The sequence below is a fragment of the Dermacentor andersoni genome, chromosome 1 (genome assembly GCF_023375885.2).
Source record: "Dermacentor andersoni chromosome 1, qqDerAnde1_hic_scaffold, whole genome shotgun sequence".
In the NCBI taxonomy this organism is placed as follows: Eukaryota; Metazoa; Arthropoda; class Arachnida; order Ixodida; family Ixodidae; genus Dermacentor; species Dermacentor andersoni.
This window is the reverse complement of record NC_092814.1, coordinates 124089579-124114677: the sequence shown is the minus strand read 5'-3', so window position 1 is coordinate 124114677 and position 25099 is coordinate 124089579. Positions and strand designations below refer to the sequence as shown.

Here is a 25099-nt window from a genome sequence, read left to right as displayed (position 1 = left end):
GACCCTGCGGGCACACCCGTCCTGATGGTTAACTTCAACGCTATGCCGAAAGAAACACGCCTTCCTTGGGGCTGAAAAGTCTGCAGTTGAGATTTTGTACTAATAAAGTCAGAACAACAGCTGACCTTCCGCTCAAACAATCACACAAAGTGCGCATCGAAGTCAAACAAATTATCAACAAGGCGGCTTGATTCTTGCAAAGCTTTCCTGTATCGGACAGCTGGGTAAAAGAAGCGGCGATACACAATGAGCTGCACTCTTTAACGAGTGGTATTTTCTAAACGCAGTATGTCTACCAAGAACATTCCAAATGGGCTTGCGCATTAACAGATAAAAAATAATAATTTTATTCCATCATCTATCTTCATGTCCTGCGCAGGTTCTCATTGCTTGAGGAGCTCGCCGGTGTTCCTAGCTAGCTTGCAATATATTTTGGCAGCTGGTAAACCTGTGTTATTCAAGGGAAACGTCCCGAACTACATGCACAGCGTGCCAGCCAAGAGAGAGAGAGAGAAATAGAAGACAGGAAAGACAGGGAGGGTAACCAGACGCACGTACGGTTTGCTACTCTGCACTGGGGGAAGGGGTATGGGTATGAAGAGAGAGATAGAGAGGAGAGAAAGAGAGCACAGTTTTGCGCACCGAGTCTACGCACGGTTCCCAAGACCTGTCAACTTGAGGTATTCCAAGAGAGCTTTCGTGGCTTTCTGTGCCATCGACATGTGCGGTCAGGGTCCAAGGATCTTCATTACGGAAAATGGTCTAGAGTCCAGCTGGTTCAGTGCTGCCCCAAGACTGCCAGGCTAACCACGGCTGTGGCACGCACCTTAAATAACGGACATACACATACACCACGCTGACAGAAATAAGTAACTCCAGAGCTTGAGCAAATTCTTCCGCGTTGCAACATAAGCGCGTCAATGCTGATCGCGGCGCTTTAACTGCTTGTTTAGTGTGCACGTGTGTGCGCGCGGACCCTAAATAAACCCTCGGACGTTGTGAGATGTCGCGTGAGCGCGAATACATAATATAAAGTCGCATCTCAAAGAAGACATGTGTATTTTTCACACTAACGTGCCCACCAGACGTACCTGAATCACGTACAGGCACACATATCACAGTAAATGCACAGAAGCACAGCATTCGCTTTGTGGGTGAATTATTATTCGCAAGTGATACAGCGCTTTCAACCGAAAGCACAGATTAAACGTTAGTGCAGGTGTTAATTTAAACACGGGTCTTATTTGTGCCCGATGGCGATGAGCGAATACTCAAAGTCGGGGGCGTGTGCGTCCTCCGATGAAGCGATGCCCAATATCACGTACATTTTAAATACGCAGCATTTCTTTGCCTGGACAGAACCAATGTGAAATGCAAGGCCGCTCAAGGGCGCAGAGTTTGTCGCCGATGCGCGCGAGCCCCCATGAGGCTCGGTGCCTCCTCGCTCAACTCGCCGGTAGGGGTGAAAGCGCCACAAGTAGACAAACGTGGCTCAGTTGCACTAGGGGCACTATGTTGCACCTAGTGCGCCTCTACTAGCAGATACAGCAATGGATATCAAACGGAATAGGAGCGTAGGAGCACAAAGGCTCACCGGAGGCGACAGAGGTATGCGATGCACACCGAAGCGGCGAGGCAAGAGGCGAATCGACGGGCCGACGCGATACACGAGGCCGTGGAGCGCGAGCAAGGAGAAAGCAACACGTGGCCGAGGAGCAGCGCTTCCCCAGGCAGCGCAAGCAAAAAAAGAAGTGAAGAACAGCGACACGCCAAGTTGACGGCCGCCAAAGTGGCCAGTGAGACCATGCGGCACTGTTTGGAGAAAAAGCACTTGCGGGGCGCAGACGCGTCTGTCAAAAGCACTTCGTCGAAGAAGAATTTGGTGCGACATGTCTGCGATTGTCTCTGGTTCCGATCGGACGTCGTCAGGGTGTCGCGGGCCGTGTATGCGGCGATCCTCGAGTGAGCGTTTCTCCAGGAGGACGTGAGTTCGTTTGGGCTGTGCGCCACGTGCAGCGGCTCCCTAAGCAGGGGCACGGTCCCGCGCCTCTCTCGAAGCAGCGGATTCTGGTCCCCGGAGAGGCCCTTGTACTTGCCGCCCCTCAACGAGATCGTCGAGCGCCTGGTGTCGCCCAGGTCCCGTTCACGCGAGTGAAATGTGTCGTGCAGGGCGGCCAGTTTGGAGTCACCGACCAAACTGTCACCGTTCCGGTCGACGTGGAGGAAGTGGTGTCCTCGCTTCCCGGCAACATGGCACCACCTCCTCTGGTGCCAACCACAGCAGCAGCAATGACAGTAGGTGAAGAAGAAGAAGGCGAAACGCAGCGAAGGCGACTCGGGGCTGGGCAGCAGGGCCGCTTAAATTCGAAAACACAAAATAAATAGTATAGTTCAAAAAATATAGGCACAGTTGTGCGGTTCACTTTTGGAAATGCTTCGCATTGTCTTTGATAATCCTCAAGAATGGTTTCTGCCATAATTTTTCTATTTCCTCGTAACAGCAGGTATCTCTTACCACGTCAGTACTGTATGATCAGTCGTGACTGTGGTTATGTACGAGCTATATATCTGTCGATAATAATTTTCAGTGCCAGTAAATATGTGTGTTGTTTTCACTTCCACGAGCAATCGTCGGTTATTTTGAACATACAAGAGACTGATAGTCCCCGGAGATGTATATCCATGAACGTCGGCCCACATCTTATTGTTAATGGGGGTGAGGACTTACAGAGTCGCCATCTGTGGGAAGCGCCTCGCTTGCGTAGCATGAGGGATAACGCGGCACGCTCCTAGTAGCGTTGGCTGTTGGGGCTCAATAAAAGCACCACGCGGAAGCCCTCCTAGACATATCTGGAAGTATTATCGAAACGAATGAAGTTTTTAACTGTCAAGGTAAGAATATTGGGCAAACAGAAAGCGCAGAATAGTTTACAGACACTATCTCTTTACCGTATACGTACACTGAACGCCCACTTCGCGCAGTCGCCGCGATGGAGTCCTCCGAACCGGCTTCTTGCGTTTAAGGTCGATACTCGCAGAGAGCAAACTACGCGAAATAAGTTCTTGTAGTGGGCTGCCTGTGTAACAAAATGGAGCATAACAGAATGAAGCCCCAAGAAGCGATCGCATGGGTTCGCGGTGAACGACTACGCATCTATATGCATGTCCACGCACAATACTTCGCTATCGCTGCGAGCGCGTTTTCGTACCTTGTCGTGAGCTTTAGGCCGCACAATAGGAGCATTTGACAGTACACAAGCAACCATTGTTACGTGGACAATATCAGAGCTGTTCAAAAATCACTTCGTTATAACTAGGGACTTGACGCACACGGCGACTTGTGATGTGACGCCGCGACGATTCAATCTTTTCTTTTTTTTTTTCTAAAGTCTTGGCCGTTTTAGTATCCTCATTTCTCAACTTGCGTCGCACCCTATGTTCATCGGTCTTCTCAGCGAGCAATTACCCGCTGCTTCTTTGTCTTAATCCAGTACATTTCATTTTTTGGTACTATACAAGCATGAGTATGTTCCATGCCTTTTTATGTGCTTTTTATGTTTCCCTTTCCATTCCAGTGAACTTGCCAGTATATATCATCAACAAATTCATAGACCAAAGCTTCATGACATTAGCCGGGCGGCACGTGCGGCCGAGCGTATCAGTGCACACTTTCTTCTACTTACTGAATATCGCAGCCCCGACACCGTATCAGAAATCTTCCTCGCAGAAGTGCTTTCTGCACACCCGAGTTGTAGCCGATGGTTGCTTGCCGATTCTAAGTTTCACGATCCAAGCTTCACGCAGCTTCTTGTCCTGCCCCTACGTGTGAATAAGGCTAACGCCGGGCTCTGTTGTGTACGTCCGACACTGCGGCACCGAGCAGTAGCCTACCATGTTGGACGCCTTCAAAGGCAGCCACTGCCTATTATAGTGCTTTCAAGTGTCATCAAGCACACACCCGAAGCTGGAAAACCTCGCCAATTCATCAGAACTGTAACACAGATGGGACTTTAAGCTTTCGTTTGAAGCTCGCTTCGGCGCTTCCCAAGCAGTCGACGCGACTGCTGTGCCCCCGTGATCCCTCATACCAGGTCACGCCGAAGGCGGTGCCCGCTTTTCCAGTGGTAACGCAATAAAACTTCTTCTTGAGCGAGTTGGTTAACATGTACCGAAGCCATTGTAGCGCACAGAAACGCGGACAATGAAGAGGACAGGGCACCACGGGCGCCAACTAACAACTGCTTTATTAGGTCGACCCAAGAAAGGACATCATAGATACACTCAGTATAGCGTATGCGTACACATTCTTCATGGTTTCACGCCCGTCGTTGGATGGGGCAACGGGAGACGCTTTTTGCATGTGCCGCAACGAGGAGATGATAGCGATAAGGAAGATAAGCGGCGCAATAACAGTGCGGAGCTTTTGCATAACAGTGAGGAGCTGTTCACCGAGATCGCCGCGTTTCGGTGCGTACGAGCCGTGCCGCACTGTCTGCGCATGCGTGGGCGCGTGGACGCGAGCTTGTGCGCGTCCGAAAGTGTGAGGCTAGCAGCGATGATGATGTAAACGGAGCTCGGCATTTTCATATTAAATAAATACTATTTTCATTTTGTGAACGCTGTCCTCACTTTTCGTTCGCCCTAAATTCGAGCTAAGCTTGTTTTTAATTTTTTCTGGTTTCGGACATTCGGGGGTCGGCTTAGAATCGGGGTCGGCCTAGATTCGAGTAAATACGTTAATCAGAAAGTGGTATACTGGCACGTAAAACCCCATAATTTTTTTTCGAAATTCACGACAACAGAGTTTTCAAAGAAAGGTCTGTGCGTCTAAAGTGATTCAGTGTTTTCCTTGAGTGTCCTTTAACGGATACCGTATTCGTATGCCCGCTTTTATTCTCATGTGAAGCGCTATAGCCTGGAAAGAACGGTTCACAAATTTCACGCATCACAAATCGCATTAACCGATTAGGCTTGTGTAACTTCGCTATGCTCTATAGTCAACTACACCGACTCAACACAATATCACAGCACATCGCGTGATCGCCGAGAAGGATCTAGCGGGAGAGACGAGGGAAGCGATAATCGCTGATGAACGATGACGCGGTGGGAAGAGTGCGCGATCGAAAGCTCTGCCACTGCAGCGAGCGCGGTGCAAACGCCATCAGAGATGAAGCGTGGAGACCGAGATGGCTGTTTTGCAAACAGTCGTTACGCCTAGAAACAAGGAATGCAAAAGAGCAGAACAATGGGGGCGGCGATGCATTCGCCGATACCGAGGTCGAAAACACACCGTAGGCGCACGAGTGAGTTGTCGTGCAATCAGAAAACCATTTCAAACTCGGCCTGCGCTCCGAGCGGAACGCATTTGCGGCCGAAATGTCGTTACGGGAAAACCAAACGTACACATGCGATGGCTACGAGGCTGTAGAGAAGAGACAGGAACTATAGTGAACTCTAAGAATGAATACCGCGCGGAGCTCATGAGCGAAACGCTTGAGGCAAGTTGTCTCTATTTCAGAGTTGGCTTTCGACAGAAACGGTTAAGCTAATGCTGACAGTACAATATTTTTTCGGCCAACGAAGACTACAGGGAAGCGGCCCCTTAATTTTCACAGCAAATGTATCTGAGCGTCGCGCCTCGTCCATTGAAGAGCCACAAGAGGAGAGACTCAGCATTATCTTTGCTGCAAAAGCGTACAAATTGAACACCCCTTTATGCTTAACTGTCATTGAACGCCATACCTGGCAACCTCACTACGCGTAGAAGATCCCGCTCTTATCCATAGTTTTAATCACGTAACTGATTGCCTGTTTTCTCGGAACCCTGGCTGTTGTTCAGCAGTAAGCTTTGATGTAAAGGACCTCTTTTACACCATACCTCATGACAAACTTATGATGTCCGTAAAATATTGCCTTACTAAATGTAACGATGAACTTCCTGTTGGGAACAAGTGTGGTGTCACCCGCTGTGGTTCCTTAGTGGCTATGGTGTAGGGCTGCTAAGCACGAGGTCGCGGGATCAAATCCCGGCCCCAGCGGCCGCATTTTGATGGGGGCGAAATGCGCAAACACCCGTGTTTAGGTGCACTTTAAGGAACCCCAGGTGGTCCGAATTTCCGGAGTCCTCCACTACGGCGTGCCTCATAACCAGAAAGTGCTTTTGGCAAGTAAAAACCTAAAAGCAAAGTGTGGTGTCACAGTGGATGCTTTCTTGGAACTTCTGTGTTTCTATCTCGAAGCCACGTTTGTTACTTGGGATGGTGCCCTACATATTCAAAAATGTGGCATCGGCATCGGTTCCAAGGTCGCACCTGTCCTAGTGATATATTACTGTCTTTTGTCAATCGCGCTATAGAACGTGAAGTGCAGGTATTGGTGAAAAAAAATTTTTTTTCGCTACGTTGAGGATTTTCTTATCATCTTCTCTACTAATCCTTGCACTTCCCACCTTAGCGACGTGATGAAGATTTTCAAAAAAAAAATGCCCTTGGTCTATCATTCAAGTGTGAATTGTCTAACGATGGTTCTATCTGAAATTTGGATTTTTGATTGCATTTGAAGCCAGAACATGTCTGCCGGTGTTTTTCGCCGCGATCGAAAATATTTCTCTTGGGCTATTGTTCGGGGCCTTCCAAGATAGGCAAGAATGGTATTGCCTATAATTCTCTCAGTTCTGCCATAAGTAAATCTTGCTACCATGCAATGGAGCACAGCTTTCGCGAACAAGTAGCCCGCCTAAAGGACGCTGGCTTCCCGGTTTCAACTTTATCGTGCGTTTTTTTTAGGCTGCTGAAATCTTTGAAACTGTTCGCATCTCGACCCACGCACAAGTCCTACCATTAGGCCAAAAAAATCAGCAGTAATCTCTTAGGTTCACGGGCTTTCACATTGGCTTAAGAAAATCGCCAAGGTTTTCGATGTAAATGTCGTTTTTCCAGTGAAGGGAAAAGTCGGGAAGAACCTGTGCCGCTGTAGAGAGGATAAGAACAGGCCAGTCACCGAGAAGCCTATGCTCTCTACACCAGTCAATCATCGTAATAGTTTTGTTACTTGTTCCTGTGGTGTTGTTTATAACGTCCCCCTATCATGTGGCAAAATGTATATTGGACAGACTGACGCCTACGTTAACTAATGGTTACGCCAGCGCAACAACAATTGAAAGGGCCCCCCTTCATCACATCTGTCAGCACATTGTCGTTCATGTCACTGTAAACGAGCTTTTGAGGAAAAAGAAACCCATGTTACCTTCACCCACGCGGATAAAAAAAAAAAACACGTGAAATCATTGAAGTTCTCCACATACAGAAAAACCATGATCATTGCCTTCCCATCCCATCTATCAACCTGTACGATTGTAAAAACAGCCTCCTCGAAAGATGTGGCAAACACCAGTAAGGCAGGTGGGCTGTTTTGCATTTATTCCGTTATGTGTGCAATAAACCACTCAGTTGTTAGCTCAGCGCTGGTCCTGTGTGTTTCTCTGTCTCGTGCTGCTGCCTTTTTGGGCTGTTTTTACCATGTATCTCTCTACACTTCGTAGGTGCGGAGAGAATCAGGATTGTCTCAAGTTGCTTCGAACGCTGAGGCATAACTGCACGATGACTTTTCCTACACGCGCGACTCCTCGTTTAGTGCAGCGCATTGGTTTTTTTTTTCTTTTTATTAAATTGGATCCACCTGGACGAAAATCTTGCAACGAAAGTAGTTTCGAGGAGAGAATTCCATGAAATGAGGGCTCTATATAGTTCCACATCATTTGGAATAACTATCGCACTTATACTAGTGAAACACAGATATGCAGAGATTTCTCAGTTTTTTTTTTTTTTGTATAGATGGTTACATGTAGATGTGTTATATTTATGTTTTGCAATTAAACAGAAGGCTTCTTTTTATAGTGAAATTATTGAACTCCTGTGCACAATGAAATGTGCTACACCCGTTCATAGTACAATAATTCCTTTGGTATATGGGATTAGCGTCGCAAGCAACGCATGAGAAATCGGTTAGGGCGCTTTCGAAGTCTTACCGACACGCGGAAAGTAATTCATAGGCAATATTTCAGTGGGACCGGGCATAAAGGCTGTGAGCAATTAGCTACAAGCAGTTTAGGCGAACCGTTGCCCTTTCTATGCGTTAACCCATGCTTGAGACACTAACCCTTTAGCGTCATGAAGTGATTAACTGGGATAGTTGTTAGTACTGCATCCTAGATGTATAAGCTGCTTTTAGCACAAAGCCAGGTATCTGTACGAACCAAAATACATAATCTATTTATTGTGTCGCTGTTCATGTTGTGTAAATGTATGTGTTTGTGCTATAAGCAGCGAAAGCCCCTTGTTTGGGGTGGAAAGCAAGTGTTATTTTTAAACTATACTGCAGCTTGTGCGTCCGTCTTGAAGCACAGTGAGTGCGGTAAGCACTGATGTAATTTGCAAGCGAAACTCAGGAAGATGTGCTTCCTACACACTTTGAAGTGATGGACACTGACCTGTTCACTTTGATGACAATTGACAAGCAATTCCACTTAACTAAATCTCTTCCATAAGCCGCAACGACGTGGCTGTCACTTACCAGAACTTTTCACAGAGGTATCGCAACAGGGCCTAATTCTTAGAAAGAGCGTTATTTCCATTTCGCCATTGAATCATGCACTCTTAGAGTACTTCCTCGATTTTTCTCTTGTTTGGTTTATTTATTTTAATGATGTCCAAAATGTTGGCAACTTTTGTCACCGGCGTTTTTGCAACCTTTCGAAAGTGTGCGTCTACAGGCAACCAGGGTGCTTACTACACCAGTGAAGTTCATGTGCTAGAGCGCTTCGTCAGAAGAGGCGCCGGTAAATGGCCACCTAAAACGAAGGCTGCCGGTCAGTGACAAACTGTTAATGCGCATCAACTACATTATAAATTCGGCCCCAAATTCTTTTGTGAGCGATTGATCGAGCTGACTAACAATAACGCGCACGCGCAGTAGGCAAAAAAAAAAAAAAAAGGCTAGATCCAATTTCGCTAATTCTTTGCGACACTCTGACGTGACACGATCGCATGAAATTATCATGTCCTTCAGCGTGTGCTCTGCTTTTCAAATGGCGAATGTATTCGTTCAATTAGTGCGACGACATAGCGAGACGGCGATGCGCGTCTGCCCTCCGTCATTATAGAAACGATAACAGCGACAAAATCCTTGCTTCTCCTTTCGGCACGCTGTCGCCCCCGTTCTTCAAGAGAAGCGCACATTCCATAGGGAGGAAGCACACTAAAGAGGGGAGTCCCGAATCTGCAGGATAGCCTCGCTGGCGCACTTTTCCTTGAAAAACGTGCTCGACGGAAAGGCCTTGTCATTCCATACACACAAGTGCTCAAGTTCGCGTTCCCGCCCTGCTCGGTCCAAGAGGTGTCCTAATGCCTCTCCCGGCCGCACGGCGTGAGTAAGACAACTCGCGGGAGAATTGTCGCCTTTCGTGTCGACGTGAGTGGAATTGCCCGCGTCCCGACGAACGTCAGCGCGTTATCTCGTTTCGCTCGCAGGAAGGAAAGGAGGGCCGGCAGACAGACGCTCTCCAAGGATGACGCGCTCAGACTGCGGCGAGTCTGCTTCCCACTGGGACCAGAGAAAGCTGCCGTCTCCACTTAGGATTAGAGCACCGTAGACGCGAAGTTGCTGTCAGTCGAGGAGCACGGAAATTAAACTGATGAGCAAATGAGGCTTGTTTTGCTTTCCATCCCAACTACTGTAGATGAGCGAGCGTAACAAATAGGCAACGGAAGCGATGCCCAGTACCGTCTTTTATAGCGACAAGAAATGGTTTGTTCAGTGTTGCCTCAGTTTGTAAGCTGAAAAAAAAAGCAGTCAACTTCCCCACCGTGCTTCTAATCAGGTTGGTGCCTTTCAGCAATGGCAAACTTCTATGAAATCTGTCATATAACATGCGCATATAACATGCGCGTTTTATGAACCACCGGGGTTCCCAGTGCTACGTTTTAGCGCAGTTATCTGCGGTTGAACGAAGTGCTTCCAACACCAGAGCTTCTTTCCATAATGTAGATCATACATAATACTTTCCGTGTGCGCTGGCAACATCCCCCTGCAAAACAAATCAGTAGGGACATGCCATATTTTTTTAAACCCCGTGTTCATGTTTTCAGAACATGAAACACCGTCCTCACATTTTGATGACATACAAAAGGGTGCGCTGAATCATCATCGCGTGCTTGTGGAAAGCCAGATGAGGACGCCTCACGTGTACTGTTCACTTGTCGGCTTTTGCAGAACAGAAGCGAAAGCTGTGCGTAAAGTTTTGCACAATGGGATTCCTGCACTCTCTTTGGAGACTATTCTCGTGCCGTGGCCTTCTTAAGACATTGCAAGGAGGATATTATGCACTGTGCGTAATCTTTGTGTGTCATACAACCTAGTCTCAAAGTACTGGCAAGGTGCATGCATTTGATTTGTGTTTTTTCAACATCGTGCTAAAGTGTGTCATTACACCATCCATCATTTGTTTCTTTCTTTTTGTGTGTGGGTTAATCATTATATTTTCGAGGAATTATCGTCACTCATAGCACCTTAGCCCAGGTATACAGAAGTCAAACGGAGCAACAGGAAGCAGATGTTTCCAGCCTTTCTTATCTGATCGCCTAGCTAAATCTAGCTATCACGTGGTTACCTACGTCATAAGCGCTGCGTTGAAGAACTCTGGTGTTTAAGCAGCATGCCTTGGGTTTCAATCAAAGGCAAATACATCACGAGGCATTCCATAAAGCTCCAGAGCTTGAACGCAAAACCCGATGACACCTGAGAATTTCTTATGAGATGTGAATGCGAAACCATTAATGTCCAATTGAACGCCCGTGAGCGGTCATTCGAGTTATGAACTCCTCGCGGGCAAGCGAGCGCATTGAGACGCTTGGCCAATGCCTCCTGGATAGCAGAAGGCCGGTGAACTTCTATCCGTGACGTCATGCTGCCTTGCCCGCTGCTGTAGAATTTAATAGGCACGCTACAGAGTAATCCGCGGTGATTTTGACGTCACCGCTTTCCTTACGCTGGGCTTGGCAAGGGAAATTTTGGCCCAAGTAGCATGATGTCATGAAGCAGAGTCACAGGCCTGGTTTCTAGGAGGCGCTGGTTACGCCCAGTTAGTAGGATACGCGGCTTCTAAAGGTAGGGTGGTAGGTTCAAAACTCACTGCCGTCAACGCATTTTCTTCCGAGTTTATACTGTCTTTTTATACATTAATTTTCATTGTAGCAATCACCGAAGCGAAGTTAGAACGCAGGCAGAGTTTGCGCGGACTCTATCTTCGTGCTGCCTGTCGCTTCAACGCGAATGAAGCGGCGAGAACACAGCGCTCACGAAGTTCTCAGAACACGCCACACCCTGCCACTTTTGCATATAGCTTTCAAGATATGTGCCCGGGCTTCTCTCTTCAACGCGAAGCGCCGAGAACACAGCACAGCAGTTGGCACTCTGTCCGCATCGCAGATCGCTTTCAATATATGGTCGGCGCGGCCGTGCCATACGCCACCGCCGCTGGAGTTAAGGTTGATTGCGATTCATAATGGTTCGACGCGGATGGATAAGGTGCTAAAAAGGGTTAACGGCTTATAATGATTTCAACTTCATCAGCGCACCTGGCGGCGCCACCAGAAGTTTTTTGCTTGCGTCATCAGTGCACTTTTGCGCCGCCGTCCGCAGCAGTTCGTGTCACCACACTGCTGTCTATTGTCCTGGCCGGCTCAAGTTTCATAGGATTCATATCGACATCGGGCTGCGGGAAGATGAGCAAGTGGCACAGTGCTTACGCATACTTAGAGAACCCCCAGAGGAGTATCTACGTGAATTTCACTTTACAGCGAAGCTGTCTATGGCTAGGATCCTGGGCTTTTGTCCCGTCCGTAACGTCGACAGTAAGCCCAGTGGGCCTATCGCGGCGGCAGTGGCGGGCAAGGAGCAATGGCTCACACCCCAGTAATGCAGAAGCCGGCAAGCTGTGTTGTATGCCGGCAGAAGCCGGCATACAACACAGCTTTTGCTTCAATACGAAGCGCACAAATAAAAACAACCGTCAAACCACATAATCGATGACGAGGCACGCGCACTTCCGCGTTGATCAACACACGTTGCCGCGAATTCCTCACCGGTGGTCATTGTCAGAGGCTTTAAGATAGGCGTTTCATAACCGGAAACAAAGCCGCGGTTCACCCACTTCGTGAAAGACTTTGGCCTCGGTTACTCCAACCATCCGATTCAGCCAACTAGCGTACACGGGTCATGCATCTAACTTTGACCAAAAATTTCTCAACTAAGAACGGAAAACATTTGTGTATACGATAGAGACCACAAAGCAGTTACAGCAATAATTTCAAATAAATAAACAGAAGGTTTCGTAAACTGCATTGAAACGCGTGTTTGTGTCATATATTTCTTCGAAGAGCAATCTGCCTGAGGGGCGCAAATCATGTGATCAGTGTTTGACAAGTTGCCCTACATTAGACGGAACATATCTACAGGTTCGCTGACCAAGCACCGTCACAGGAGTGAATTGGCGGAGATTTCCTTGTGATCCACCAGATGCATGGATGCGGAAGCGTCAAATGGCCCATTGAGCGAAAAAGCCGGCGGCGTCTCTAGCAGCGAAACTTCCCATTGGCTGCGACTCCACGTCACGAGCGCGCCTCGCGCTCCTGACGCTGGCTCGCGCGTGCTGGCTCGGGCCTCGACCAAGCAGAGCGGGCGAACGCCTGCATCCGCAGTGTGGCGTGAGAGAGGAGAGCGCATTGCTGCGATACGCCACGTCACTCTCGCTCTCGGAAGCCTGTATTATCCGCGCGTTCCTTGTCCGCGCAAGCTCTCGCCTGCGTTCTAACTGCACCCCGATAAGGCCAACTCAAAATGCGCCAAGCGTCTCAACGCGCTCGCTTGCCCGCTAGGATTTCTTACTCGAAGGACCGCTCAGCGGCGTTCAATTGGACATTAATGCTTTCGCATTCACAACTCGTAAGAAATGCTTAGGTGTCCTCGGGTGTGTGTATATATATATATATATATATATATATATATATATATATATATATATATATATTTCATCTTTCTGTATCATCCTTCGCACCCATATACTTACTTTATTGTCTTGAAGGATGTTGCATCCTCCGAAATTTTCGGAGCCCTCCACTACGGCGTGCCTCATAATCAGAAAGTGGTTTTGGCACGTAAAACCCCATAATTTATACGTTGCATTTTTTAAGTTGAAAGCGTGCGGCGCTGAGGACTCGAGGATAAGAATGCAAATTCTAGGACCCGTGGCTGCTTATGTGATGTGTAGTTAACGCATCGTTCGTGCTGTGTCGTTTTATGCGTACATTGGAAGGGGGAAATGCGGTGCTTGTGTCTGCAGAAGTCACCAGTGCGATAGTTCAACCAGTATGGGAATGACTCGTAGCTCGCGAATTTTTGTGCTGCAACAAGTGGTGTACACCCTAGTGCATTGTGGCTTCTTGTGCTAACATTTTCAACGCTTCTTTGTTATCTCGAAATCCTTCGAGGCAAGTGGTTAACCTAAACTCTGAGTGCTATCATTCGCCATCTTTGCAAGTTTTTCACGGCATAGATTACTTAGAATACATATATACTAGAAAGTTGCTCCTGCGACAGCAAGGCTACCTGACATAACATTATAAAGTTTTCCCGCATATGCTTTCTACCTCTTATCAGCTCTCATCAGGTAGCGATTGCCCGGACACTTTTTTCCCCACCGAGCATATTTTAAACAACTTGACGGCGCCTCGTTGGTTTTCACTGACATTAAATTCACTCAAGCGGCCTGCGAGTTTTCATTGTGAACTCATTGATATCTGCGAGACATCAAGCCACTGCAATTTCCGCCGTACCGTCCACACGGTCGTTATGCACGGAAATGTTAGGTAGAAGGCACAGGGCGATGTACATTACGAATTAGTGGATGCCGCCTATTCTCTTTTTCATCTTGTCTGCGCCTTCCCTGTGCGCGTTTCAGGGCGCACGGTGTTGCGTACTCCAGGGTAGCGTATCGTACTGCTGCCGAGAAGTAGCGGCGCCTGCCTATCGAAGCTCGACCGACGTTACTTATTGGGTGGTGTGGCGTTGTCGACGGGCTGCAGGCATCCGGTAGACCATGACGACCAAGCAAGGGCGAGACGATTTCTAGTGCGAAACGTGCACGGTTTATTCAAAGGTAGATGATAGAAAATGAGAAGAGCATGAAGTGATTAAAAGTACATTTCGGAGCCCCTTAAATAGGCTTTCTACAATCGTGGGCGGGATCTTGCTTCCGTCGACGTCACGTGACCGGCACAGAAAAAGGGCCTCTCCTCCTCTGGTTATACCGAGCTTGCTGAAAGGAAGAGGTCGTCCCGCCTCCTGGAATTGTAGACGCCTGTCCGTCTGTCTGTCCGTCTGTCCGTCTCTTCTGCGCGTTGCGGGTTCGTGGAATTTCTCCTCTAGGTCCAATTCGAGAAAAGGGTCTCTCTAAACTCGCACACCCACACACACATACACACACAAAAGAGGCCTGTACACTGCGGGGCTTGCGGCAGACAGGCAGACACTCGAAACGGTCATGGCGAATTAGAAAGTCACGCTTCATTTCGACGAGGCCTGCTGGAAGCAGGTCGGGTGAGAGAAAGTTCTTTCTGCACGTGGAGCAGGACGCCAACAATAACAGGCGAAGTCACGCCTCATTTCGACGAGGCTGAGTGAAATGGTCGGTTGAAATTCCTGTCAACACGTGGTGCCAGACGCCAACCCTACGAACGGATACTCGGAGAATAGCTGTGTATTTCATATACATATGGTCCCATGATGGTTGAGCTTTAACAACGCCACACTGCCTTGCACCTATTGCATGAAGCTCCATGGTCCACGTGTCTTGGGCCAGTGGCCCCGGCGTCACACCACACCCGCCACCGGGCCGAGCGCGATGCAAAGTAGGGCGACTGCAGTTTTCTCTGTATGGTGCACTTATCCAGCCAGCAATCGCGCGACAGCTATGTATTTTGTCTTGACACTCTTTTAGGCGGTGCTACTTTGTTCATAGAGGATGGCATTCATTCTTCCGCATATAGGGCAATACGAGGGGAGCTTATAGCAGCCGAGGTGTCCTCCGCGGTGTGTGCACTGCGTGTTCTACAGGAGTGACCACTATAGTTATTCTACATACTTTGCACAGGTAGTTGTACAGACGTCTTCAGAGTTGTTTTCCCCCGATATGTATATTCAATGAAAATGATAAAGCAGAAATTCTGAAGGAGGTCGGGGACATTTGAAGGCTTACGGACGATATCTATCGTTTACTTTTACTTGTTGAAGTCTATTGGTCGCTGACTAATTCTCCAGTTTAATTAGAGCGCAGAATTTTCAAAGAAACTATTGCATGAGCGCGTACAAGTTTCGTCAAAGCACGTCACATAGATCTTTTGGTTCGTTTTCGAGATGCTGCACTAACATGACTTCGTGGTGCCGAGAGCATTTTTCTTTCCAAAATATCAACTTAGAAATGCCTCGCTCTTTATCGGCTCCTGAAATAGTAATAAAAAATTTGTCAGCAGGACGATTCCCAATAAGAACAAACAGAAACGACTAATGTAAGCAGGTCGGGCGACCCCTTCGCTTTCAGAGGCAACTGTGCGCGGAGCACAGCTGCCACTAATAAGCGAGGAGGACGGGGAAGACAAGCCGCCGCTCGGCACACAATGAGTGCGCAACGGCTGGCTCTAGGCTTCACCTGCAAGAAAGGCTGGCTGCCACGATTTCGAGCCCTAAGACGGCGCTCCTTATCATAGTATTGGCCGTCCACCTGCCGCGGCCTTTGGTCCGTGTCGTTCGGGTACCGAAGGCGTGGGCTGAAAGAAAGCGTGGAGAAGTGCGGAGCCATCGGTTGAGGTAACACCTTTTCTTGCGGGATTTAGAACGATAACTCACGCCAGAAACCAATCTTTGCTCGCCCGCATTCTTTTCTCTTTCTTCCCTACCCCCGCCTTCCCGCAGCCGCCTTATATTCGCTGACCTACGAAGCCACATATTCTCGGGCGCTGACCTCTCCCTCTCCGCATCCTTTTCTCATTTTTCCCCCTTCGCCTTCAGCGTTGTCCAAAAACCTGGTGCTCGCGGTTCCGACATACAGTGTTTATTTTATACGTTATATATAGCACACACACACACACACACACACACACACACACACACACACACACACACACACACACATATATATATATATATATATATATATATATATATATATATATATATATATGCGCGACGCCAGGTCGTAACTCCTAGCCCTGTATGGTCGCTGTGGTTTGTGCCATCTGTTCCTAGCAGAAGCGAGGGAGCAGTGAGGGGAAGAAATCGGTGGCTCCACTGCGACCTGTCGTCGCGAAGCCAGTGCCGAAATATGGCCACATGCGTTTCGGGGACAAAGATTGCGGCATGGCCTCTGTTGCGAACGTATCGATATACTTGCACCGCCGTTTCCATAGAGACCTGAACAGAAAGAACTCGGATTGTCGTCGCGACCTGCCGACGGATTTGGCCAATAATGCCTCCCAAATTATTGTCTTCCAGGCGCGGTCGCCGCACTCTGTGGCCGCCCGCCTGCGCCCTCTGCGCAGTCGAGCCGTGTTTTGCTTTCCTGCTTCCTTTTCGGCGCTTCTCTTTGGTTCGAAGGAGCGCTGCTTTCTTCACCTCCCCGAGCCCAATGACGAGACAGGCGCGGTTGTTTGGGGATTTGATCACATACATCAGAGATGGCGCTCGCGTTCAGCGCCGCCAACTTTTGTTCCTGCGTCATCTCTGTCGTAATTCGGCTGCTCCCCACTGTTCCGTCAGCATCAGGTCAGAAGCGCAGTTTCCTATGCTCACGAGGGTCGTGCTGCATTTTCTTTAACGACGCAGGCTGTGGTTAAGGCACCTTGCCATTGCATACGGCATCGTGCGAGCTAGGGAGCCCGCACGACACGAAAGGATAAATCGTTTAAAGCCGGGCCCGGTTGCAACGCGTCTGTTTTGGTTCACTTTAAGAAGCCACGAGAGCCCAGGCTGTGGTCCTCCTTTCTTCTTCGGCCTTGTGCGTCAGTATCAAACCGTCTCAATTGAAGTGTCATGGTCTAATTTTGCATAGCCTTGTGAACTTAGATTGGTCACCACACATATCTTCGAAATGGTTTTGCGTCGGCGGTTGTCCCCCTGCAGCCATGCAGGTTTTTGGATTACGAGTGGAAAATAAATTCCCCAAAAAGATCGTTTCTATCCATTGGACCGGCAGAAAAATGCCACAAAGGCAACTGCCCTCCTCCAAAGGCAAATTTTGTAGTTGACTAAACATCCTCCGTAGTCTGGGGATCGACAACGGGGGCGGCTTGCACAAACATTTATACACGAAAACAATACCGAATATAAGAACTCGTTCTTAAATGTTCCGTAGACAACTCCTAGTCCGCACTAGAACGCGTTCTTAAATTCGTTATTATATTCGTTGTTAAATATTCATACAAACCACCTCGGGATCCACCGGCTTAACGGGGAAGTCGCTCTCATCGAATACTAGTTCACAGAACCATATTATAATTTCTCTCATGTTTATATTCTCACGTTTTATTGTCCAGTTACTATTTATTATAATTATTATTTGTTTTGAAAACATATATACATTTGACAGGAAAAGAAAAGCGAGGACCAGGCTGGCAACTACCACCCTAAGAGGCACAGCGCCCGCCTACTCTTCAGAAAGGAGGGAACAGAAACATAAAAATAGAAGATAGGAAGGAAGGGAGTAAAGAGGAAAGAAAGAGCAAGATGACAAAGGTCAAAGAATAAAGCAGAACACACAGTACAGGTCACACACAGTAGGGCCACTCACTGCAGATCATGCTACTACAGAATATTAAATAGAAGAAATAGTGTCTGAATTACAAACGTGAACATAACTTAGTTATTCCTAGAAAAGTGAGGACGGCGCGATGAGCCTGATTGTGTGGGGAGGCACAACCACTGGTTTACAAATATTATTCGAGTATCGTACACCACAGGCCAAGAAAATGATAGTCCCTCGCTAGGGACATGTGCTGCGCACTGAAAGCTGTGCAATCCAATATCAGGTGCTGAAATGTCTCGCAGGAGCCACAAGACGTACACGATGGACTGCCCACACGTCCTTGTAGGTATAAACGTTCGCACATATTCACAAAGACAACCCTTAGCTTGAGTAATTGCACTATAATGCAACGAGGCAAGCCTCAACCGCGAACAGGGGCGGGAACGTTCCACTTGCGACGCGGTGGTCTGGATGCTGCTTGAGTAAGTGGTCACGAATCAGCAAACGAGTGTCATCAAGCTTGCACATAATTTCAGCGCAGGCACAGTTGTTATGAGCGCAAGTTGAAGCCAGCTGATCAGTCTCTTCATTTCTGGCGATTCCACGTGATTAATTTTGTTTGGAGAGGCAGTAATTCTGCGCACAACTGGACATGCAATCTGGCTGCGCTGTAATCTGCTAAGGGCAGCGCGGGAGCCCATAAAGATGACAATCTACTATGCGGTTAACTCATCATGCACGTATTTCTGTGCAACATTAATCCCTGCTAGCTCCGCACTTGTTGACGAGGCTGGATGGGGTATATGAAATATACGTCGTACTTGAGTCGAAGGACAGAAAAAAGCTACAGAGGCGCCTTGACCGTCGCTGTGTACAGATGCATCTGTGAATACTTCAAGATAATCTGGACATCTTTCGAACATGTGCGACTGAGCCAATTGGAATATTGGCGAAACAGGCATATCAGACTTTTGTGTATGTCAGGGATTGTGAAGTAAATGGGGGATACTTGTTTGGTGATATCTTTCGGAGGCGGAGGCGTAACTGAAGCAGCATGTTCAGAAATGCCAGCAATGTTCATAAATAATGCCGCCATTTTTCCCATGTGAAAAAACGGGCGGTGAATCAGACGATCAGGGAGCGATTGACCGTTCGATGCGCGATGCTGACGATCAATATGATACAGAGCTCTCTGGACTGCCTGCAGCCTCAGTGGTAACTGGTGCTCTTCAGTGAGTAATGCAGCAGTATGCGCCTCCAGTTCTAGACACTCTAACAAATAAGCATCAATGCCACCAAGAGCTTGACAGTATAGACACAACGATGACGCGTTAGCCACCTCTTGCATCGCCACGCTATAGGGTTTGGGCTGGCCCGTGCGGATGTAATAAGGGAAGATGGCTTCGAATCAGGGAAGCTCTTAGTCACGCAAAGTTAGGGTGGCGGAAGCATTCTCTGTCACGGCTTTCTTTTTTTATTCTTTGTGATTTTCTTTTTGTTCCTGAGGGGCCTTTTTCATTCGCTCTAACTCGTGTGCTGCGTGCGCAAGACAGTCAGCAGCCTATTATGTACGCCAATGTGTGAAAGTAGCCACTGGAAAACGATGGTAAACTCAATGCTAAGTAATTTTTACTTCAGCACAATGCGTTGGCGGGCTAGTAATTTTTACTTGCACGTAATGAACGCTGAGTGAACTTGTGTAGCTACTATGCTTGTGAAGACAGAGACATTATAGCCAGAAGTATGAGTACCGTGCAAGGGTCTGGATCCAAGCTAGTTGGTACAGCATCATTTTCCTTAAGACCCGTCAGGCGCACGAAGACACGGACGGCGAAAAGAAGACAAACAAGGCGCTTGTTCGTCTTCTTATCGCCGTCCGTATCTTTGTGCGCTTGACCAGTTTTGAAGAAAATGATGAGTACCGTACCGCTGATGACTGAAACAAAATTTGAAGACCATTGACCTGTGCTATGTACTTACAGAAGGCTATGCGTGCAAACATCAAAATTACTTATAAAATTACCATGATTAAACCATTTATTACTTAGGCATTCTGGAAGGCATATAATGAAGAAGAGATTGTTGTCGCTGCACTGGCATCCGGGCACATATAATCCACATTAAATAGCTGCCACTTAGGAATAGACACAGCCATGGAAGAAAAATCTCGCTCCTGAAAGTTCTGGCGAGGTTACCGATATTTTTATTGGTCTATAAACGGGGTAGCACAAGTTGTAAAATCTGAAATACCACGCTTTTGCCTTTATTCTGGAATAAACATAGCTACATGTTCGGTTCTGCTTTGTTCTGGCCCGGTGCCCTCGCTTGTATACGTTGTGTCGCACCCAAAAGTAAAGCGCTGTTCTGCCTTGAAATACAGAATATAACACAACTGTTTTGCACTGTCTAACAGTGTTTTCCACTTGTTCATGTCATCTTGTCTGAAGCCTCTCACATGTCATATGTCCAATCACGTGTTAGAAAAACGGTAAGTGTGGAAAAGGCGCAAATGCGCGCACTGAAACCTCAAAGGCAACAGCCGTCATTCATAAAGTACCCGCTAGATTGCGCCACAATACCGTGCCGCAGAAAACACAGAGGCTTCGGCAAGGTACTTGGTATCTGGCTGCGCCTTGCTAGCACACATGGAGGAAGGAAACTAAGGAGAGGCCCTGACGTCACTCTTTGTGAAGCTAAAGTGAAGCCGGAAGTTGGCGTTGCTCATGGCGTTGCTCCGCCTATCGGGCCAGCTCTCCTCTCTTGTTTACATTTCTCGTGAAACCACGCCGCGCTGCGCGCAACCGTGCTGCTCGGACCCGCGCGCTCCGCAGCAATACTAAGCAATCGTTAGCACGTTAGCATGATTCCGCGAAAGATGGCAACATTTCCCGCGGATATTCCTTCGTCCGTAGCCATTGCCGTGGCGCGGTACATTGCGTACAGCGTTGCATGCGCGTTCATTTCACGAACTTTAGTTCCTCCTGTCCCACCTGGCCACAGCAACATCCGGTAGAGCACGGTCCAGATAATGCAGCGCAACAAAACACGGAGACCAAGCGCAAACCTGCCCGCACGCCGCCTTTGCCACGGTACGAAACCTACGGAGCAACGCGTGTAAGCGCACAGAACCTTAACAAAACCGCCATTGTGGCCCGAAAGGCGAGGGCGCTACAGCAAAGAAATAAAAAAAACAGAAACAAAGAGGAGAACCTACTACGTCATTTCCTCCACACTTTTCTCCTAGCGCGCAGAGCGGGTAGAGCCTCTCCTCAGTTTCCTTCTTCCATGCTAGCACACGTTCGTCAACGTGTGCCTGAAGCGGGGACTGGTGAGCATGAGCAGATACGTCAGCGGTGGTGTGTGCAAGAGAGAGATTTGCTATCGCGAGTCCTTTCAGCCGCAGCTTTAAGCGAAGAGCCTTCAGTTTTGTAACTGTAACTGTGAACAAGGCTCCTGTGCGGTAGGGGAAATATTATTTCCACTTACTTTTGATTGATTCATGAAAACGTTAAACGTAACCAATATTAGCCGCCGGATCAAACTGCATAAAGTTGTTTACAGTCACAGGATTCAAGCAAAGGTCTTGCAAGACTCACTACTCTATAAAGCATTTCCTCATTTCACTTATGGTTGGTTTCCTTGATAATTCCATTTATACATTTTGTTCCTACTGTCAACCGATTCTTGCTCGATGCGTGACAGCTTAAAGCGCCACTACAGCCGCCGCTCGAGAAGCGCTGCTTAAAACAGGAGTCCTTTAGTAAAATGCGTTAAAGGGCTCCTATATAACCATATTGCATAGCTGCATTCCGGAGTATTGCACCGCCGCCATGACGGCGCGATAGACGACGCCTCGTGAGCGTCCCGCTATGCGCCGAATGCGAAACAAGCCAAGAGGAAAGAAGCAACAACAAAGTTTGTAAATCCCCATTCGTAGACCTATCCTGGGCCTCGTACTTACTGTTATTCAATTTATTAAAGCCGCGACTCTCGGGTTCAGCCACAGGGATGTTTGCTTCGCCGCCGTCCAAGATTTCCTTGTTGATTCTAGCCGATTACCCAGATAAATGTTGCGTTTCTAATGCTCCTCAGCCCATGCTCACAAATTCATATTTGGTCTTTATGCAAACGAAGCTTTCGTTGTAGGATTAGACTGCTTTAGATGCTGCAGTGAGCGGTAATGGTTGGATTGTGTAGAGGAGGGTGGCGAGCGATGAGGAGGGGGAGAGAAGCGGCGCCGAGAGGATGAAGGCGGGAGAAGAGGTTGCAGAGGGTTCTAGAGTGTCCGGTATTCCTGTAAACGCAGGCGAACTGGGCGGATTGCGATGCAGAATTGAGGTATGATAACGCCGCTGCCAAAAATTTACACGAGCAGTGAAGTAGAATACAATTGGTTACTGCAATATTAGCTTTGTGTTTGCCTTGAGCTCTGCACCACCAGGTGGCTGCACCACTCGGTACACTCACGTTTACGCCTCCGCTCATCCGGCAATCCGCCCAATCCGCTACGTCCTGCGTTTACCGGAATACCGGACAAGCTTAAGCACTCTATTAACGCGCGCCGAACGAATGGCGGAACCGAAGGCGTCAGAGTGTGAGTGTAGGTCGCGGCGCGGTGCCGATTAGTTTGCGAAGAAGTCATTATGCCGTGGTGGTGGAGTGGAGAGAGCACACGCACCGGAGGTGACGGGATGCACCGGTGTTCGCTTAGGCTGCGCCAGAATGAACAGGAAAGCGTCGCTTAAACCTACTGCCACGATTAGCATGTTTCGCTGCATATGTCTTCACGTGTGCACGCAACTAGTGTTCTTTCTCCCCCTTCTTTAACTTTTCTTGTCTGTATCCCCTTCCCCCAGGGAGGGTAGTAAACCGGAAGTGCGCCTGGCTAACCTTCCTGGCTTTCCTACTTCCTATCCCTCTCTATTTGCCTGCGAATGCAACGCAGCCTTTCTCACGATGCTCGCTTTCCAACAATGATAAACTAGAAGTTATAATTTATTTTCTTTTATTGGTTTGCCTGATCCGCCAAATTCTTGATCAGTCCTTCACAGTAGGCGTGAATAATGAGTTGAGAGAGAGAGAGAGAGTGCAGTGCAGGGTAGCAAACCGGTGATGAGTTGAAGAGATAGCCAAAAACCCACGTTGTGAGTTTGTGTCATGCAATTTTGGGGCAGCAACTTCTCAAACGTGGCATTGTCTACATGAATACTGCCCCGCGTGTGTTCGCGACCAGTCATCTGCTTCTCACCCTTTCTAACGACTAAACTCGCCCGTTAGGAGGCAAATAAATGCCTTTTATACGGGGAAATTAATACAAACCGGGAGGACCAACATTTGAGCCCTTAAATGTTAAATGACTGCCGTTTGCGAAGAAGCTGTGCGTGCGCGCGCGCGCGTGTGTGTGTTTATAACCGGCCTCGCAAGCTATTTGAGGGCTCTCTCGTGATTCCAAAGTGCCGATTAAGCCCGTTCTTCAATGGCCGTTCTGCTCCCCGTCTGTCTGGTGCAGTGGACAGCAGCCCCGTCGGGAGGAATGGCGCATCGGGACCGGCCAGCCCGTTGCTTGCCGGCGGCGGCTGCCGACGGCGCCTCTCCGGTAGGCGGGTGCCGGCGGCCGCGCGGCTCCTACGACGTTCAGCGCTGGCCGAGGACGATGCCGTGGCGGGTTCCGAAGAGGACGAGCTTTTTCTTCCGCTGTCCAAGGGCCTGCGCGTCATGCGTGACGTCAGCTCTGTCACGGCACTCAAGGGCAAGTCAGTGAGCCTCGTATGTCCGCTGTACGTCGCCGCCTGGGCTTCCGTCTCTTGGGAGAAAGGTGAGGTTTGCGCCCGTAATAAATGCGAACGACAAATAGAATTGTAGACAAGAAGTGCCAAGAACGATAGACGCTCACCCACAGCGCATTTATCGATGATGAATACCTCTTGTATTTATACAATTGTCACAAATAATCACACGAATTTTTCATTTATTTTTTTTTTCAAAATAGATTCCGTCTCGGTACGGTGCAATCGTTTGGGCCGTACAGATCTTGCCTTTCTTTATAGCTACTTATAGGTGTTTCCATTCCTATAAATGAAAATATGATGCAAATATAGGCTTGAGTTCAGCATGAATCAAAGTATAACAGTGCGACTTCTTGAACGAGAACAAACGGGCGCCACCGACAAGAAATAGCGCTGACTTAAACCCCACTTGAAAGTCAGTGCTTGTCCTTGTCTGTTCTTCCCTTAAGTGCACTTTCAAGAAGTCGCGCTGCTATAGCTTGAATCATGCTGAACCAACTATACCCTAATCTTAGACGTTAATGTTGTCTTGAGTTTGACTCGCGCGCATTGTTTTATGATGCCTGGCGCATCTTTCGAATGTGAAGCTTTTGCTCATTATGCATCGTGTTTTCTGCATAGCCTGTTCTTGTGATTTATCAACTTTTTTGCGCCATTAATTTTCTTATATAACGCCATTTCAAGTTCGAAATACCCACTTTTATGGTCTTGCATCTCACGAGGGACCAGTGAATCGTCAGAAAATATCGAGTGAAACTTGTTTCCACTATGTCAGTGAACCTTTTTTTTCCCAAAATGTGGTCTGTGGAGCGAACTTTGACGGCTGCTTTTTACCGACATTTATTACCACTTTATTGAAACGTCACTCTTCAAGAAGCGCTATTTCTAGCACTAAATTCGAGCTGGTTGTTCAGTGCTTGCCCGAGTGTGTAAGCTCTAGGATTTCTTTGCTGAATTTGCTTGATTTGTTGGAGATGCAGACAACTTTCATGCAATGATTTTATATGTATATAGTTAATATTACTATAGGCTAGTGGTCTCTACCAGCTCCCGCGACATTTTGCATCTGGCTCTGTGCTCTTCCATTTGTTTATTTTTCAATACACAGAAAAGTGCGCAGGGTGTGCAACTAAAACGAAAGTAGCATATATATTTGCAACTTTTTTTTAGATTTTATCCAACACAACGCTAAATGTCGAGTATGTTGTAGTGCGTTAATATGATCTTAGTAAGTATATTTGCATGTGATTCCGTCTGCTTCTTCATGTAGCGTAGCGGAACACCTTTTGTGGAAGTGCGCATTTCACTATATGTGTGAAATGAATATAACAGTAATATCACTGAACATTGGTCAAAAGGCAGCGTCGCGTCCTTGCAAGCGGCGTGCAAGTTCTTCGTTTGTGACACGCGCTTCAAGCAACTTCGCATTTTGCAAAACAATACTGTCCGCATTACTTGTAGA

At 47.9% G+C, this 25099-nt stretch overlaps 1 protein-coding gene across 1 annotated transcript in view; it reads left to right on the top strand.

Moving 5' to 3' along the window:
* The window catches only part of LOC126545824 (cell adhesion molecule Dscam1-like), a 710777-nt gene that overhangs the window by 346830 nt on the left and 338848 nt on the right, over positions 1-25099 (top strand). Inside the window, exon 2 of the mRNA XM_055061988.2 lies at positions 23361-23666. Within this exon, the coding sequence (XP_054917963.2) occupies positions 23361-23666 (306 nt within the window). The remainder of the gene's footprint in view (positions 1-23360; positions 23667-25099) is intronic.